General features: G+C 28.2%; 1 protein-coding gene across 5 annotated transcripts in view; it reads right to left on the bottom strand.

The window, feature by feature from the left end:
- Window positions 1-1564: 1564 nt before the first annotated feature.
- Window positions 1565-19030, bottom strand: part of LOC129960059 (uncharacterized) — a 353127-nt gene continuing 335661 nt past the window's right edge. For all 5 annotated transcript variants that reach the window (XM_056073116.1, XM_056073113.1, XM_056073114.1 and 2 more), the window contains 8 exons: window positions 17675-17792; window positions 16271-16404; window positions 14675-14867; window positions 13362-13562; window positions 12074-12685; window positions 10861-11690; window positions 6329-6416; window positions 1565-4252 (listed from right to left, as the gene is read on the bottom strand). In XM_056073116.1, the coding sequence (XP_055929091.1) occupies window positions 4013-4252; window positions 6329-6416; window positions 10861-11690; window positions 12074-12685; window positions 13362-13562; window positions 14675-14867; window positions 16271-16404; window positions 17675-17792 (2416 nt within the window). In that variant the 3' untranslated portion in view covers window positions 1565-4012. The remainder of the gene's footprint in view (window positions 4253-6328; window positions 6417-10860; window positions 11691-12073; window positions 12686-13361; window positions 13563-14674; window positions 14868-16270; window positions 16405-17674; window positions 17793-19030) is intronic.

The raw sequence follows: 19030 nt of genomic DNA, 5'->3' as shown, positions 1-19030 counted from the left end.
GGAATTCAGACAGATTATGCCTAAATAAAATTTAAAAAAAACGCTGAAGAATTTTGCTCTTGTAGCTAAATTAGAATTTGTCCTTGGAAGCTCAGTTATGATTAAATATAATTTTTTTTTTTTTCCATTTTAGGAAGGCTGCACATTAAACAACTTTAAAAATGGCGAATTAAAAAATTTGCTTTTCTCATCTTCAATGTTTATTTTCTTAATTCAAAAATATATCAGACTTATCTTCCCCCCCCCTCCCTCTTTAATGCTGATATCTATAAAAATGTCTTTTTTGACTGAATTTTTGATTAATTTTATTTTTTTCTTGGTAATTACATAAAATTGCAGAGCATCAAAAAGTTATGTATTAATTCAAGTACTGAAATGTGCTGTCACTCTGAGACTTGATTTAGAAATAAGTGTCCCTAAAATGGAATTATATGTGACTGAAACTTAAAATCTTAACAATAATAATATCGGATTAAATTTTCATAGTATGTAATATTTTCTTTTCTGTTTGAACACGATGAACTGGATTAACTGAATCTAAGGAAGAAACTTTTCTTGAGATCATAAAATAAATACCATTTATTTCTTTTTTCCTTCAAATTTTTATACAACAAAAATTATTTAAAATAGTAAACATTCAGAATATGCTTTTAATTACAGATTACCATTAACAATGCATGAAAATTAGTTTGAAACAGAATATGAATATTTTAGTTCATATTCTCATTACTATAGAAACAGCCAATTTTTAAAATAAATTATTTTAAAATGTAAAAGAGTTTGATGAATATAAGTGCAAAATTTTAATTCCTTAACTGTATGTTGTAGAGAGAGAAAATCTAGTTATGCCCAAAGACCGATTATATTGGCATTTGACCCTGTATGTGCTTGGAGCACTTTAAGGATAAAAAGTAAGAAATATCCGAAAATAGACGCATATATATTTTGACATTATGTAGACACATGTATAACAATAAAGATATGCAAAATTACATTTAAGAAGACATACATCGAATATAATGTACATGACAATCATAAATGGCATTAGTTAAGCTTCATCTGTTGAAGCTATTTCTTTACATGAAAACAATGTACACAAATACATACTAAGAAAATGCTGATTTGACTAGATTCAAAGTAACTTTAAGTGAAAACATATTGGTCCATATGAAATATGTAGATGCTTAGTACTGACTTATCTTGGGAACAAATTATTTTAATGCCTAAAACTCCTATTTTTTAAAACTATCTTTTCAAGTAAATAACCATGAATTTATTTTCAATAATAGTGCTAGTTTATGCTATTGTATATTTATTTTATAATGTTTTAATATATTACTCAAATAGCAAATGGGGGAGAATATTTTATGGAAATTAGTGGAAAAAAAGCATTCTGATAATTTAGTATCTAATATAAAATATTGGGAGAACATTTCAGTAACTTTTCAGTAATAAAATATTGGAGAACATTTCAGAACATTTCAGAATATATTGCTAACAAAAAATAATATCATTAAATAATAAAAATTACTTAAAAAATTTTTTTTTTCTGAAAAGTGCATTATATTGGGAAGTTATATAATAAGACATATCTCAAGGCAAGATTTATGAATAAGCTCCAGTAAATTTGTAAAATTCAGTTTAAGAATTCTCAATTTTTTTAAAGGATGGCCAACAATAGTTAAACAGATAAAAGGTAAACTTTTTCATATAAATTATTTCCAAAATTGTAAAGTATGAAAGATTGTAATCGAAAAATCTGTCTTTCAGAGTAATCACAGTTACTGAATTATCTCTCTTGATGCCTTTTATTGATTAAGAGGAATATTCTTAGATGTATATTTTTGAAAGAGGAAACAGGATATGTGTAAGTATAAAAATCTTGTAATATGAGCAAACATTTTGCAATGAAAACTTTTGCCAACTTTTTTTTTTACCATCCATAGGAAAGAAAAGGTAATTTAAACTTTGCCAACTTTTTTTTAATTATCTATACTAAAGAAAAGATAATTTAAACATTAAAAAATTTTGATATTTGCTAATAATAAATGAATATGATGCTCAGATAATAAATGTTGAATGGTATTTGAATTCATTTTATAAAAAAAACTCCTCGGTCTTTGGTATTCAAAACAAATGTTATTTTTCTCACTGTATATGTATTTTAAAGAAATCTGAATACATTTTGAAGCAGAAATTCGGAAGAATTAGTTATTTTCTATAAAAGTAACAATTCTTTTTAAATTCCACACAAATTGATTATGGCCAGTATGTCAAATAAAGTCATTACTCTATACGCATTAATAATTTCTATTTTACCTTATGGCATTGTGATTTCATATTTGGTAGCTATGGTTTTCAAATTTTTATATATTTAAGAAACTATTTTCTAGTTCTTTTCTCTACATTGATTTGGCTTTCAGTGAGAGAAAGAGTAGTTTTTTTCTTTTTATAAAACATGGAAAAATTAGATTATGGATTAAAAAAAATTGTAGAATCAGATAAAAATTTGGTTAATTTTAGAGTTAAACTTTCCATTTGAAAATTGAGTCTACTATTTTTGTACACACATCTCTTTGAAGTTCAAAAGATTAATATTTTTATAGTGGAGATTATTAACATTAAAATGAATTTTATGATACAGTTATAAATTTAGTCAATTGCAGAATTACGATTTCTTAATGTAAAAAAAAAGGGGGGGGGCATATATTTTATCATAGATGTATTTGCGCGAACACTGAAAGCACACAGATATGAAACTGCTTTGAAATGTTGAGGCATTTTATAATATGTAGTGAGGTAAGTATTAGGAAGATAGAAGCTGAGGTTATACTGAGGACGGGTATATCATTTTGTAAAGGACGGGTTTATTTAAAAATAGACATGCCATAGACTATTTTTACATTGAAAACTCGTTTATATATTTAATTTCTGATGATTTTAAATATGAAGTTTATGAATTGCTAACCTACATGAGATATTTATTTATGTAATGCTTTTGGTATTCTTAGGTGAATTCGGGCTGTTAGATTCTTATTCAATATATTTATTTTCAATTTAGTAATAATATATCTCGAAACTAAAGTTACATTTTTCTTTTAAACAAATTAAAACTTTTCTTACTATATAAGCAAAAGTAGTGAATGGATACATTTATTTCTTAGACATTTTGCTACTACATTGTTTTTATTTATTTGCTTTCGGTAATTATATATATTTTCCAAAGCGTTAGAGATTCATATTTTTTCAACTATTGCGCAATGTTTACCGCACGATATGAATCTGATTTTCATACTTTTTTCTATTGTTGTATTTTTGAAATTTACATGACGTTCAATAAAAGAGTAAAAATTGATGTTAAATAATTTAATATTAACGGAGCTAATTTTGTGAAATCAACACTTCAAATAAGATGAGCCATATACAAAAGATTGTGAACTATATATAGACTATAGACAACAGACTATAGAATTGATTTTGTAGCACACAGTTTTGTTTGTATGTTTAGATTAAGAATATATAGTGATTTATGAATTAGTAAATGCCGAAATATTTCTTTTCTTTTTCAATGCTTTGTAGTTTTTAGTTTCATGCATGAATATTTTGCTTTTAAATTGTCATCCAAAATCGTTGCAATTGTCTTTCTACATTGCATTCTTCAGAAAAAAATTGAAATATCTAACATTCAATACATTTCTCCACGAATAGTTTGCGCTTCCTTGGAAGGTCTGAATATCTTTCAAATAGTATCATATTTGATTTGTAGAAGTCAAATTGTATTGTAAGTTGCTGACATTCGTACACAAGTTATTAGCATTGTTGATAGAAATGTACACTTAATTCTGTCTCTTCTCAGAAACATTCTTGAGACGAGACAAAACATAAATTGTCGTTCACACAAATAGACAGGATTGCTTATGTCTGGACTCATGGCTTAAAATCGCCTCTTAGATGGAAATAACACATACTTAGTATGAAATTGCTTGCAACTTTCAGCAAACTGAGTTTGTTCTCATGCTTTATCTTGCACCCTGAGGAAAATATTGTGAACCTTAGCCAATCCACTTCCAACTACGCTGCTTGTACTTGATGATGTTGATGTCAACGAGGCTCGAGCTGTGGATTCAGATTCTGTGTTTACTGAAACCAAAGATGATGTTCTTCTAGGAAGGCGGGATCGGGCATAAGGAGAAGGCTTGATTGCATTTGTGTAAGGACAGACTTCAATAATTGGGTCATTTGTCCATAGTTCCTGCAAGGAAAAATAAATTCTCAAGTAAATGTTATTAATTAAGAGTTAAGTACGATAAAAGCAGCCTAAAAAGTAAATTTGGATCCTGGATTTCTTGTATACTTAGATAATATGGCTTGTTTTAATGTTTAATTTTTTAGTATAATGAAGAGAATCAAATGCACATTTTCGACCTCCCCTCTTTGAATAATCAAGTCCAAAATTAGATATAAATCTTTAAATTTGGTGTCGACCTCAGGTACCTGATTTTGTTTATCTAATTCGTATCTTTATTGAGTTATCGTGTTCCTATACATATTGCGTTTTTGTGTTAGTGTGTTTAGATTGATAGAATCATTCTTGGAATTATGTCTGACTCAGTAAGGTTCGGAGCGTGGAGAATTATGAAAATTTCGTAGTGGAATTTCATGATGATGATTGGACTTTCTCTTTGTTTACTTCTTATACAAGAAAGTAAGAAGGTTTTCACGATTAGTTGTGTTGAAATCTGAGGAAGCGATGCAAACGACGATTTGATTTCAACAACGACATGGAAGAAATCGAATTTTAGTGTGAATTTCTTTAATATTATCAACATTAATTTTTTTTGTATTTTGAAAATCAATATTACCGAAGAGCCCAAGGAAAAAAGTTAATCCTACATGGTGTTTATAGCAAATAAGCATAATTCATAATAAAAATTGATTCAATCGAAAAAGGTTTAAAAAAAATTGTTACGTTGGCAAATAAATTGACTTAACATAGGAAAGGATTCAATTATGGTTACTAGAATTTAATTAAGTCAAAACAACGAAATGAAAGAGTGAAAGGAATCTAAATAGTTTTTAAAAACCTTTATAAAAGTACTAAAAAGTAATTTTTTATACCTTTTAATCTATAATTTATTATTGTAAATATTACGAAATTTTGAAATCAGTTTTTCTCACATTTTCAACATCAGTTTATCCTACTCGTACGGAGTTAAAATTTAATTTCATTAGGTGATTGACTATAAAAATAGTTCAATATCATCCAGAACACATGTTAAACACATAATGTGTTCATTACATTTTATGTGTTTATTACATATGTAATGAACACATAAAATTTTATAACTATAGCACATTAGAAAATGTGTGAAAATCGATTACAAAATCCCATTTTATAAATAAGAAGCAAATCCAAGTTATAAAATTCTATAAAAACAGAAAAACAATTTTGATACAATAGATTATTTTTTTATAATGAATATTTGTTGAAATGAAATTTTGCAGTTAAATTTCTCCACTGAAAACAAAAACAGTGAGTAATATACGAATATGCTTGGATTTTTTATCCATTAAAATAATCAACTGCCAAAACTATTGTATCTTTGAGAAGAAAGAAATACGATATGTTGTTTTGTGTATTAAAAATAAGCTTGAAATATATATATATATATATATATATATATATGGGAGAGATCTATTCATCAATAAGATTATATTCCGATAAATAATTTTTTGGGTTAATGTAATTTTTCCATGAACCATCTCTAAACAGCGCGCAAAAGTTTAAGTTAACAATTAGTGTATTAGTGTGAACATGAGAATTTCTGTCATTATTATTGGTAACCTAAAACATAGTTCATCTTGACTTTAGTTTCATCAATTATATGTTACCGTAATCAACTGGATGATGAATGAGTGAAATATCTAAAATTGAAAAATGTGTTCGGGCATTTGAACAAATGTGAATGAAATGCATCAGAATGGAAATAATCTCTTTCTGAAATGGCTATTATTTTCAAAACAACTAGGAGAAATATATATTATAATTCGTCCCGCGAACATTACTTGATGACAGGAAATTTGAATTGGTGTAACGAAGCAAGATATGTTCATACTAAAATATCAGGTTTTAAAAATATACAAAGAATTAATAAGTTCTTCGTGCTGCCTCAGTTATATCTGCTGATGAACGTGCCCACTCCTCGACAGCAATTTTTTCAGAGAAATGGGGAAATTTTCTTTCCCGTTTCTCGAACCGTGTCAAAGTTAAAACGTTCTATAAATGTGTCATACAGTATGGGGTTACTTTTGTAAATATAGACATTACCTCATCTCCCACTTTAGTCCATTTCAGTACTGCTTCATCGTCACCATAGCAACCAGCACAGCTTATTATTGTAGGTTCAGATCCGCACCTAAAAATCACCATTATAAATCAAATCACATTATTACAGTTTGCTATTTTAATTTATTAATTTCTTGTAACTATAATAATGATTTCAATAGTTAAAGGAAGAATTCAAAGATAATGAAAGGAAATTACGATACTTAGCATATATTGCTGTGCAGTACTGTCAAACTGCCATTTACGATCATTCCACACTACACCATTTCCCCCCCCCCATTGTGAATGCCTTGCTAGAGCTCACCTCGTCTCCTCCTCTATGCATCTCAAGTATCTGCCTCCTCATTCGTATTCAATGAGGGCCTAATCCAAATGCCGGAATTAAAATGAGCTTAGAAGATATTAGCATGGATTGGATGTCAAATCTTCGAATCCAGTCCAGTTCAATGACAATTCTGAATGTTTTTCTACACTGACTTCATTTTTCCGGTGTTCCATCGCTGGCGATGGTGGATATTTCGAAAGTATTGTTCTTGTGATTTTCTTTTATTTTCCATTGATTAATAACTACTGAAACGCCGCTCGTTAGATATTTTGGTACGCGTGCAAGGAGTATACTAGCAAAAATTCCTGACCTTACACATTAATCTCCCGAAAGAATAGCTTGCTTACTATTCCATTTTAATAGTCTTTTTCCAAATATTCTATAACATCAAAAAAATTATAGAATCCATCAAATTACAATTGGAATTTAAAAAGCCTTATAACGAAACAAAGCAGTATATAATAATGAAATTAAGATTTATTGGAAATCAATTTCTTTTTAATTATTGTACAGTCGCGGAAATAAAGGAGTCACTCTTCTTTATTCTGCTGCCGGTCATTGTATATGAAAACTGAAAATACTATTTTAAACCTGGTAATATAAAGTAAATGATGCTATACCTAAAATGTTCCAAGAGGATTGTTTACTTATTAAAATTTCTATAAACTTTGAAATTTCCTATCGCCGTACACCCTTTTTTGATGCCATGAATAGATTTCCCATGGAAAAATTACCCAGAGTACAAATTTTGTTTAATATACCATAACTACATTGGTATATATTTGATTTTTTTTGTTAAGAAGTTGTTTCCATATTTAGATGTATAAGAATTAGATAGTTTCTAGGCGTCGGTAATAGTATTTTTTTTTTTTTTTTTTTGTGACGCTTTAAAAAATATATCTAAAGTTACAATCTATATGTTACAGTCTATTGTACTTCATGCATGGCAAAACATTTACAGCGAAAATTTCTGAGAGAAGTTTGAATCTTTTTCGCAAAGAGATGTTCAAGAGCAATGAAACTTTTCTTAAAACTGCATCTGAGACTTAATCACGATTACGGTGAAAGCACCAAAATGTAAAGTTTGGTTGTATGAGTGAAAGAAATAAAATTCAATACAATTTTTTTATTGTTTAAAAAATACTAATTTTAGTGTTAAAATTTATATTTCACCGATATAGAAAAAATATTAGTTGATTTTTTTTTTTTGACTATGGCTTTTTATTCCTGTATTTCCTTATCAGTATTTACTGTTTCTAAAACCATCGCTTACTACTCATAAACAGTCATCAAATGATATATTCTTTTTTTTTTTTACGAGCATATGAAAAAAGTAGTGTCTATTAATGAATGATAGGTACTACTTTTGATAAATGTGAATCAGTTTCGCCCATGCTGTACTGGCAACTTAATGTCCGGTACAAATACTTTTTGATTACCAAAGATTTCATTCTATGAAGATGTGTATATGGGATGTATACTTGTTATAGATCATCATATTCTTAGTGTTCTTTCATTATTCTATATATCTTTAATATCTATTACTGTAGAACTTTTTAAAGCTATTATTTATAATTTATTTTGCTTCTTCTTATATAAATAGAATTTTGAAAATAAATATAATTATAGGAATAATTATATATTACTATAGGAACAATTATTATTTATACTATAATTAAAAGAATAATTATTCCATAGGTTGTTTTTAAGAAGTAACCAGCTTAATAATGGAATGTTAGAGCTTTTTTGATTAAACATAATAAAATAAATTCAATTAAATTGGCATTTATCAACCAAATATATAAAATGGAGTAAAAAAAATCGTAATAATACATCTAAATGTAATTTATCAAAAACAAAATTATAATAGATAAATGTTTAATTTTTGCATTCTTTCTGAAAAGTTTAAAAATTTTTTCAAAAGAATATAAGATCAGCGCTTTAATGCACTTAAAAAAATTATTTCACAAAATGCGATTGTTCATATAATTGCAGTCAAGTAAAAAAAATAGTCGCAAATATTTTATACAAAAAAGTCACTTATAATCTGGTCTTCTTTGTAAGCCGAAAATCTTAAAACAAGTAATAACTTATATATAATTACGAATAAATTCATTTTTAATTATTTTGTTATAAAATATTTTTGCTTATGAAGAAAAATTCTCTACAAAACTTTATTTTTCAAGAAGTTTATTCATTTAGACAATTAGATAAATTGAAATTTATTGCATTAAAATTTTATTTGATCCGCTTCTACCCTTCATTTAAATATTAAATAAAAAATGCTTAATTTATACAGACAAAAATAATGATAAATTAAATATTAATCAAAGTGGTAAACTAAAATATTAATATTTTCAAGAATTATTAATTTTTTTTTGAAATTCTTCGCCTTCTCGTGTGTGGAAAATAAATGCAAGATGTATTTTGCACCCAAAAAATTAATACAAAATGCGTTATCTAATAATGCTTTGATGTCCGATTTTTTAATTCCATTTATGATTTTGTGCATTATTATAATTACTGAAACTTTTGTAAGAAATATTGAGCACATAAATAAATGCCAATAAATTTAAACACTAATTGCCCTTTTCTTGTTAAAAAAAATGGATTTCGTTATGCATTAATTATAATGGGAAATAATTTGGTTAGTAAGTTCGTAGAATTAAATAGTTACAATTGTTTAAAGTGTTTATTAAGAAATAAAATTCCTAATTTTCAATAATTTCTAAATTTTGAGCTCTAATTAAAAAAAAAATCTTCCTAGTAAATATATGTGCAAACTTTGTAAAATGTCTTATATTTTCATAATAAAAAGAAGATAGGACAATAGCTATACTATTTTTTAAGATATGAATGAAAGCAATATGAAAAAAAGTCATTAGAAGTTCATAATTTCGAAACGAATAGATATACTAAGGAAATTCGGTTTCTGGGAAAACCTCCTTTGTAATTTTGAAATTTAATGAGAAAACTAATGTTGCAAATTGGAAAGTTTATTCTTATTTCATATACAGAAAATCCTTTGGAATTTTTTATTAAAAACTTTTTAAGATTACATTAATTCCTTTCAAAATATCTCTTTTTTATAATTGTATGGTGAACGATGTAAGAATAAAGGTGAGTGTCTCCTTTTTTTTCACGACTGTACAATGCACTAAAAAATTCCAGTACCCACAGTATTAATTACATACATTTCAAAGCAATTCACTGTTCAAATATTTCCTGAAATGTATTAATTCATATATTTCAAGAAATATTTGCACCGTGAATTGTGTATAACAAAGCATACCAAGCAATTTTTTAGTACATTGGCCATTGTCATTGAAATTTCCATGTATTGATGAGTGATCACAGACGATGGCTGTACATTACTTACAAATTAGTGGTGTCTGTAATACTGGATTATTATTGATATCAGCTATTTCTTTTGTACCTGGTGAGAACAAAAAATCTAATTTCATAGTTTCATTTTAAGTAGCTAAATTTAAAAGAAAACCTAGGAAATGGCAGTTGTACGGCAAATGCCAGAAAATCAGTTTCTGGGAGGTCTCCATTCACCTTATCCACATTCTAATCATTTCACTCAAAGTTTTGTACATCTGGTTTATCATTTTTATATCAGGTTTTAGTCATTTGTATAAATAACTGTAGTTTCATTGTACATCTAAATTGGTATTTAATATTTTCTAATTTTATTTTGTATTACTAGGTCATGCTTTGCATCTTTTATTATTTGTAATTACAACGGGGTCGAAAAATTTGGTGGTATATTAATTATCCGAGTATCCAAATTTCAGTACTGCATATCTTTTTTCAGTATTTTTTTATATTTTTTCTGTGATTTTTTGGAATTTATCCTCTATTTCACTCATACATTATTTTTAATTTTATAATTTTTTATTTCTTATATATATATTTTTTTACTTATTGCCATTCTTCATGCTGTATACTTTTTATTTCTTAAAACAGACATCCTTTATTTTATCATACATAGTCGATTGGTGAATGTCTACAAATTAAGTTTATGCATTTCTTACATGACTGAAGGTAAAATCTCATCTATTAAACTCATAAATATGTCATTAACCCTTGGGGCTGATGAGGAATTTTTGGATGTTTTTGTTTCTTTATAAAGACAATAAATATAAATGTATAATTCAGTAAGGATAAGAAATATAAAGCTTACCTAGCTTCCAGTAAACATTTGATTGGCTTGTCCGATATCTTAATTTTTTCTTGGAGATTAAGTTCAAAGGCGTATGGAACATCAGTAGAAGAAAAAGAAACATTGCTAGCAGTTTCACTACTCTTGTGTGTACTCCAGTCCCCTAGCTGAAGAATGTCCCTGTGAGTACCACTCATAGAAGAATCTGTTATAGAATCTTCATAACTTAAAGAGTTCAAGCGAGCTAATCCATCTGTTGTCTCATTTTCCGACATCATATTGCTCCACGTTGGAAGCTGAGTTCGTATATCTTTCAAACGGGAGCAACGAAGTCCTGAAGATGAAGAAGCCGTATCACACCATGGAGATCTTGAATCGCTCAACCATAAATCTGTCCTCTGAGACAACGCGGAACTCGTTCCGGAGTATTCGAGAACATTCGAGGATCGACGGCGAATCAGGGCTCGAGATCGAATTGTTTCTAAAAGAACATCAGTCTCTCGATTAGATTTATGTTTACCAGATGCTTCATCCTCTGTGTATGTCACAAAAACATCATCGAAATCATAACTGTCACTCGCGAGCGATGAGGTAAGATTTTCTTGTGATTTGACCCATTGCGTCACGTCATCTGCACTTATTGCTCTCAGAAGTGCATTGTTTTTAATTGTTGATATGCTTAATGTTTCAGTTTGTTGGTGAGGGGCTGTAGGTAAAAGTGGTTTTTTTGCTGGTGAAGTCTCAGCCTCTGTGCCGTCATTAGAACAGCTTGGAGGTAATTCGATGGAGCTGTCTGACCAGGCATAGTCATCTGCTGGCTTAGATTCATTCTCCGTGTTGTTTACTGGTATCTAAAGTAGAAACAATAAAACAAAAAGATTATTATTATAAAAAGACTAATGAGGTTAATTTTAGGAAATTTAAAAAATGACACTAAACTGTCACAAAAAATTGTATTTTTCATTATACTATAGTTTTTGCTGTGATATACTATTTAAATAGAAAGATGCGAATGTATATCCTGATTTTATAAAACCTCTCAAACTAATCTAGAATATGAAATATGCATGGCCTAAGTAAAGTTCATGCCTAAATTATTATCTGTATCGATAAAAGTCTTTAAAGGATAGTAAAGCAGTTCGCAATGATTTGATAATTGAATGGTCAAGCCCTAACATTGATACATTATAAATCTGCAAATATTAAATTGACTGAAGAAATATTTTATACTTACATTCTCCTCTTCTTTACTTAAACATTTGCTGAGACGGGTCGATTTGTTTTGACTATTATTGAGAAGATTTTGATAACGGGTGGTATAGTCCACATGATTCGTTGAATTTATACTTAAACTATACTTGTCAAACAGCTTTCTTAGTGCTTCGCTAGCTTCTAACAGACAATGGCGACACTTAACTGAATTGGAGCTTAGCTGATGGCATGTACACAGTTTCTTGATATTTGGAGCTGTAGTAGCCCCTTGCGCAGAAGATGAATGCCCTGAATCATCCCGATCTGTATCTATTTTTTTAAGACTGTCTTCTGCATGTTCTTCGTAGATCTGTGACTCTGGAGAAGTTAGTGAAGATCTTTCTGTACCTCCCACTCGTTTGACAGTGCAATGGCTTGTCGCCTCACTTTTGTCTTCTGGTGAGCTGCTTTCTTGTTCTTCCTCTTGAGCTGTAAGAGATACAGCAGCTGCTGTGATATCCGGACAATGGATACTGCCGCGTCTACTTTGTGTGTATAGTGGAGTTCGGCAAGGAGTTGAGTAACATCCACTGTCAAGTCGCTGGCGGCCTTCTGGGTTAATTCTTTCTTCCCTCTTCTTTTCCATCAGTAATTGCTATTGGAAAATTAAGCAATGTCAAAATTAGATTCTAATGAAATAAAAAGTATGGATATAGTTTTTGAAAGCGTGAGATAAAATTCAGTTAAAAAAAACGAATTTTTCGCGTACTAACAATTAAACTTAGCTCAGTTATTTTGTCTTAAATTTTGAGAACGTTGGAAGTAATATATATATCTGTCAATTGTCGCATGTATTATTTGAATATTAGTTTTGATGATAAGAAGTTTTAATTTTATTTAATAAATGTTAGTAATTTTATTTTAAATAAGACAGAAAAATAGGTATTTGCTTAATTTTAGTAGGTATTGAAGCAAATGTTTATAAAAAAAGATACTAATTTAGAATTTTATATGTTTGTGAGTTGGGTTATTGATAATTCCTCAAACCATGTATAAAAAATGGCATTAACTTTTTTTAACACATAAAATTTATGAAGTGTAATGCAAAATAAATTGTAACTATCAGTCATGAAAGAGATGTTTAGAATGTTATTAAGAAGTGAGAACTCAAGAATATATTTTTATTTATTTGAATGATAATAATAGACAGTTTTTTGAAGAAAATTTCATTAGGAATACATTTGAAACATTTTTGAAAATTTATTTCGACGTTTCATAATTTTTAAAATTTTTCAGAATGTACTCAAGAAAAATGTGAATATCTTTAATACCTGTATTTTTTGTTGTATATGATCTGCAGGAGGTTGTTTTCTGTTTGGAGTTGTGCTGAACTCTGCCGTGCTTGGACTTCGGGAAAGTTTTGTGACGACATCATAGATAATGAGTGATCCTTCTGCTGTTCCAACTAATACACTGCCAGAAAATGGGAGTAGAGCAGTTATACGAGATCCTCCCATTTCTTCTTCTCCAGTCTAGGATTTAGGAAAATGAATTGAAAGAAAGCATTAAACATGGAAGAGAGACGGTTCTTATAAAGAGGTCAATTCTCTTGATTACATTAGTCACATAAGAAAAGTAATTGAAAATATTATAAAACATTAAACTGTATCTGTCTTTCGTTTCTTACTTCATCGTGATGTGCAATCGAAACAAGCATGAAATTACTTGTTTAGTATTTTTCTTGAAAGACAGAATCATGGTGTTTTAAAAATACACGAATACGACTACCAAAAATCGAAATCATGTGGTATTCAAACGAAATATCTTCCTATTTAAAATTTATGAATTAATTTAGTTTTATTAGGCTTAGATCAATTTTTGTCTACTTTTGTGTAAAAATGTATAAATAAGTAAAAAATAAATTAAATGAAAATCCGTCATATATGAGGAAAAAATCCCGAAATGAATGTTTTTGAGAAGTGTTAACGTGACTTCTATTTAATTTCCGTATGCCTTAGAAAACGATTCTGAACAATGATTGATTACCTGGACGCCACCGCGAAAATCATTTAAGCATCCATTTCCAATTAAAAGAAGATTTCGTTTTATAGACATTTTTATTATCTAAGTGTCAGTTTTTATATACTGCAAATGTTATTTCCATTTATATCGATATACCTTTCTTTGTACGTAAACGCATAATAATTTTTTTTGTATCCATTACTATTATATTTACTACGAATGCTGGAAGATTTAAATGTTTTTGGAGACATTTAAAGAGTTTCAAAATTTGCAGTAAAATTATGATAATTAATTCTTTATATTCTGTTGAATTTATTTTTTTGATTATAAAGAAGTGTTAAATATTGCCGATTAAAGGATGAATTATAGAAATATGCAACATTTTTATCATTAAATATTCTCTTTTGCTTTTTTTTCACGGAATTTCTACAGAACAATTTCAGACTGTAAAGTTTTAAGTCTTCCAATTACGGTTTTTAATTTAAACTAAGCAAGGAACTGAAGTTTCATTAAAAAAATTGGTAATAGTTTTATAACTATAGAAAATTCAAAATAAATTTTGTATTATTTGAGTGACAGTAAAGAATTTGTAAATTTTCATATGATAATTAATTATTCATACTTTTGGTGATCTTGGATATTTATTGTCTCGAACATCAAATAAAAGTTTGCATGTCAGTGTATGGGGATCCCACAGTTGCAAAATAGATGAACCTCTTATAGTTAACCATACTCCTCTGTCATCTGATACCAGCATTGAGAGGTAATCTAAGCAACTAGAAGATGTATGAAACTGATCCACAGAATCAAGAGTCCTAAAAATTGGAAACCATTCATTGTAATAAAAATAGAATAACGATAACAACTAGAATAAATGCAACAATGGTCATAAAAGAATTTCCATTTTCTTTACTTTTGAGATAATAAATGTTCTATCAATATGTATCAATTGGCACACATCAGAATTAGTTTTCCACATTAGTTTCGCAGCATGGAAACTTATGTGGCGATAGTAAATGCAGTAGATTAAATTTTTTTTATCGATTTGTAAATATTATGACAAAATTTCATACATATAAATAAATGAGGAAAAAAAATCACGTTTTCACTGTAATTACTATATTACTATTCGCATATAAATTTTAAATTGTTACAATGAAACGGTTTTTAAACTTAATTTTGCTGTTCATTTTGTATTTCCAAAAGTGACAGTCTTTTATAACATCTTCTTTATCGAATATTTATTTGTACACACGAGTATCAAACAGTTTTTAGATTAGTTTTGTTGAAGATCAGAAAAACGCTACGTACTCTTGCTCTTGCAACAACGGTGATCAACAGTCAATAAGGTAATGTGCAAAATAACATCGCCGTGTTAACGTGAAGAAAATTTCACCACTAACATTCACTATCAGGGAAAGAGATTTGCATCATCACTAAAACCATTCTGTTTGTTAATAAAGCAAGGGAACTTGGTACAGTGTCTTATCAAGATTGTAAGTTACCATCGTTGCTGATATGACTTTTCAGTTGTGAATTACTGGCGTCTCCAGAGATAATTAAAGAACTTTCGGATACATCTTCAAATAAGAATTCGATATTTGATCTAGCATGCTCTGATGCGATGATTTTTCCATAAAAACTGATTTTCGTCACTATTCATTCATGAATAAGTAAAATCTCTTCCCCATGGTAAAAGTTAAGGTGCTTTAAAATCATTAGCTGGAAACATATTAAACGATTTTTTAAGTGCTGCAATCCTTTTTATATAAGTATTTGGTATTTTACCAGAAAACCCACCATACTACTCGATATGTGTCCAGATGTAGCAACAGAATAAAAAAGAGAGCATGCAATTTCCTAAAAGGGTTTTGTAGCTGGATTTTAATTGATGGCAAAAGATGGATTTTTAGTTTTTTTGACTTAGCAAGGAAAACAAAAATATGACATAAGCTTTATGCTATTAGCTTGTCAATTTCTAAAGACATATGAATTAGAAATAAATATCATATTAAAAATAAATTATAATTTTAAAATATTTTTATTACAATAAATACCATATTTAGTACATGTTAACTAAAAGTCAATCGATATGAATTACCACTAAAATAATGTAAAATTAAAGTTAATTTCTAATTATTGTATATAATTAATTGCTAGATATCAGAGAGAAAAATTATTGCTTGTATGAAGTGAAATGATGGATATTTTCATTTACCTAGCATTGAGAATGACTACTCGATTTCCAGTTCCACACCATAATCTCCTTTCAACAAGTCTTAGGCAGGTAACAGGATTGGAACCAATCATAATGTAAAATGTCTCTGGTTTCGGAGATTGCCCTTCAATGTTCTGAAAAATTTATATTTTTGTTATACATTTCAGAAATTGAAATCAATAGTTTTATAGTTTAGTTGATTAAATATCTCGATTTAAATTTTAACGCTATTTGCTTAGAAAAACGTAAAATTTTTTGGTTATTTAAGACCTGAGTTATATAGGCCACTTTATCTTTATGGTAGTTTATAAAGTTCAAATCAAAGTATATTAATTTCTATCATGATTTTGATTCAGAATATCAATAATTAAATTTCTATAATTGTTAGTGTAATTATTTTAAAAACTCTTTTAAAAAAAATCAGTTTGAATTTTTCATTTAATTTCTCCTCGTTGACCAAATGCAGGATTTTTTTTAAATATTTAATAACTGAATTTTAATTTTACCTTTTTAAACATAATATCGATGATTGAATGGATATCTTTTATGGTTTTTATTTCATGTATGAAAAATAAAAGTGGAGTCTTAATACTTCATTCAGAAATTTGAAGATTTTCTCCATTATGCAGAAGTCAAATTATAGAATTATACTTTTCTTTCATTTATCACATTTCCTATTTTAATTTTTGCTGGTTTCTAATTCTTTGTATTTATCGAATTCATTTAAAATAATCAACCACAATGAAACCAAAACGATTGGGTGCATCTTAATTATGAAAAAATTACACATTTACTTCAAACCAGCAAGAAAATCCGATTTTTGTAAAGCTTCTCCTGGAGGAAATATTGCATAATATTTGCAATTAAGCATTTAAATGAATGAGAGAAAATTGCTTTCATTTAAGCCGATTGTATATTTTTAATAATAAGGATTACAATTTATTTTCTTGCGTTTTACTTTTACTGATATTAACAGGTATCTAAAATAAACCTGTCGATTTTTATTTTTATACATGTAAAACACTGTAATCACAATTAATGTTTTGTAGTACTGATCTTAGAAAATAGTATGGATGCTACTCAGTTGTGAATGAGTGGATATAAAGGCATAAATTTAAAGTATAATAATCACGGTTCATAACAATAAAAATAGGATTAAATTTTATGAAATGTACAAAAAAAAAAAAAAAAAAATCCTTCTCTTGAATGATAACTTTGTGCTTCAGAAATCCAAAAATGATTTTTAGTTTTTACGTTCTCATGAAAACTTGGCATAATGTCGTTCTGAGGTACAGAATTTGTTTTAGGAAAATACTTGAAATTTCTTAAATTTTTGTATTCGCTCAAATTACATTTTGTCAAAAATTTCTGATCCATGCATTTAACATCTCAAAAAGTTCTTACCTCTATGACAGCAACAGTGCCGTCAGCTAAGCCAGCATAAACTTGCCGTATTCCATCTTCTTCATGAGATGCTAATGACAGAACTGAGTCATTCAGTCTTATTTCCCACAGCAATCGTCTGAAAATAAGTAGTCTTTTATATTTTCAATACATCAAATAGAAGTTTATTATTATTATTATATCAAGTGAAATTATTTTATATTTTAATGTTATTGCATTATGTTATTGATTTCCTTATGGCATATCTTGATCAGTGCCGGGAACCTACTATTGCGGAAATATTGGTCAAAATAAAGATCCCTGGTATGGATTTTGGAGATTCTGTATGAAAGAAGACACGGCATCATCATAGATTAGGAAAGTTGTTAATCTTTTTTTTAAGATCTTACAACGTTGATTGTGAGCTTATTCCAAGATTCTTTAAATAATAATTTTTAAAAAATTCAAGAACTTATTCCAGGAACTGTGATCCTTATTTACGCCAATAAAGTATTACTTAACTCTAAGACTTGCCGAGTCAATTTCTTCTCAATGGATTTAAAAAGCAAACATAAAAAAGGGACACGGAAATAAATGTTATGTTCTGGACATAATTCGTTTTGTTATACACTGCTATCCACATTGAAAAACGTATTGATGAGAAGATTGGATACATGCTAAAGTGCGTGGGGAAAAAAAAAAAGAAAAGAAAAAAAAAGAAAAACTATCGTTAAAAGAGAAAGTTGCCTTATGGCCGCCAAGGTCGCACAACATCACGGTTTTTCAATTTAAAACTTCCAGTTGAAAACTCATTAAGCTGTTTTGTTTTTCACAAGAGATATGGATATTTGATAAAGAGAAAATAATCAGCACGACTTGCGAGGAAAAAAATGATGCGGCTAAAAATGATGAAAAAAATGACTGTAGGAAACGGTAAAACTGGCTCACGATGCTGCCGTTAATATATATATATATATAATCTTGTTCGAAAAATACTGGCATGGAATTAAATTAAGAAACATTACGAAATTACAATATTTCTTTCTTTTGACAAAATTAAAGGAATTTAATTTCACGGGACAATCAAATTTTTATTTTAGTGGATCATTTTAATTAATAATCCGATATTTACAATTCTGCAGATGTCAAAATGAAGCAATTTGAAAGTTATATAGTTGACTATATTTGTTTTTTAATATTAAAATAAGTGATCGAACTAATCATTTCAAAGTCATCTTTAAAAATATTAGAAGATGTTTTTATGCAGACATTAAATTCGAATAAGTATTCTATGCCAATTGTTGAATTTCCAAGGCATCATAAGGCTATAAATTAATGCGCAACAATATTGCTTTATTTGTGTGCATATGTTGAATT

Source organism: Argiope bruennichi, chromosome X2 (assembly GCF_947563725.1).
Source record: "Argiope bruennichi chromosome X2, qqArgBrue1.1, whole genome shotgun sequence".
Taxonomy (NCBI): domain Eukaryota; kingdom Metazoa; phylum Arthropoda; class Arachnida; order Araneae; family Araneidae; genus Argiope; species Argiope bruennichi.
Note: the sequence above shows the minus strand (reverse complement) of the source record. Positions and strands in the feature narration are given on the sequence as shown.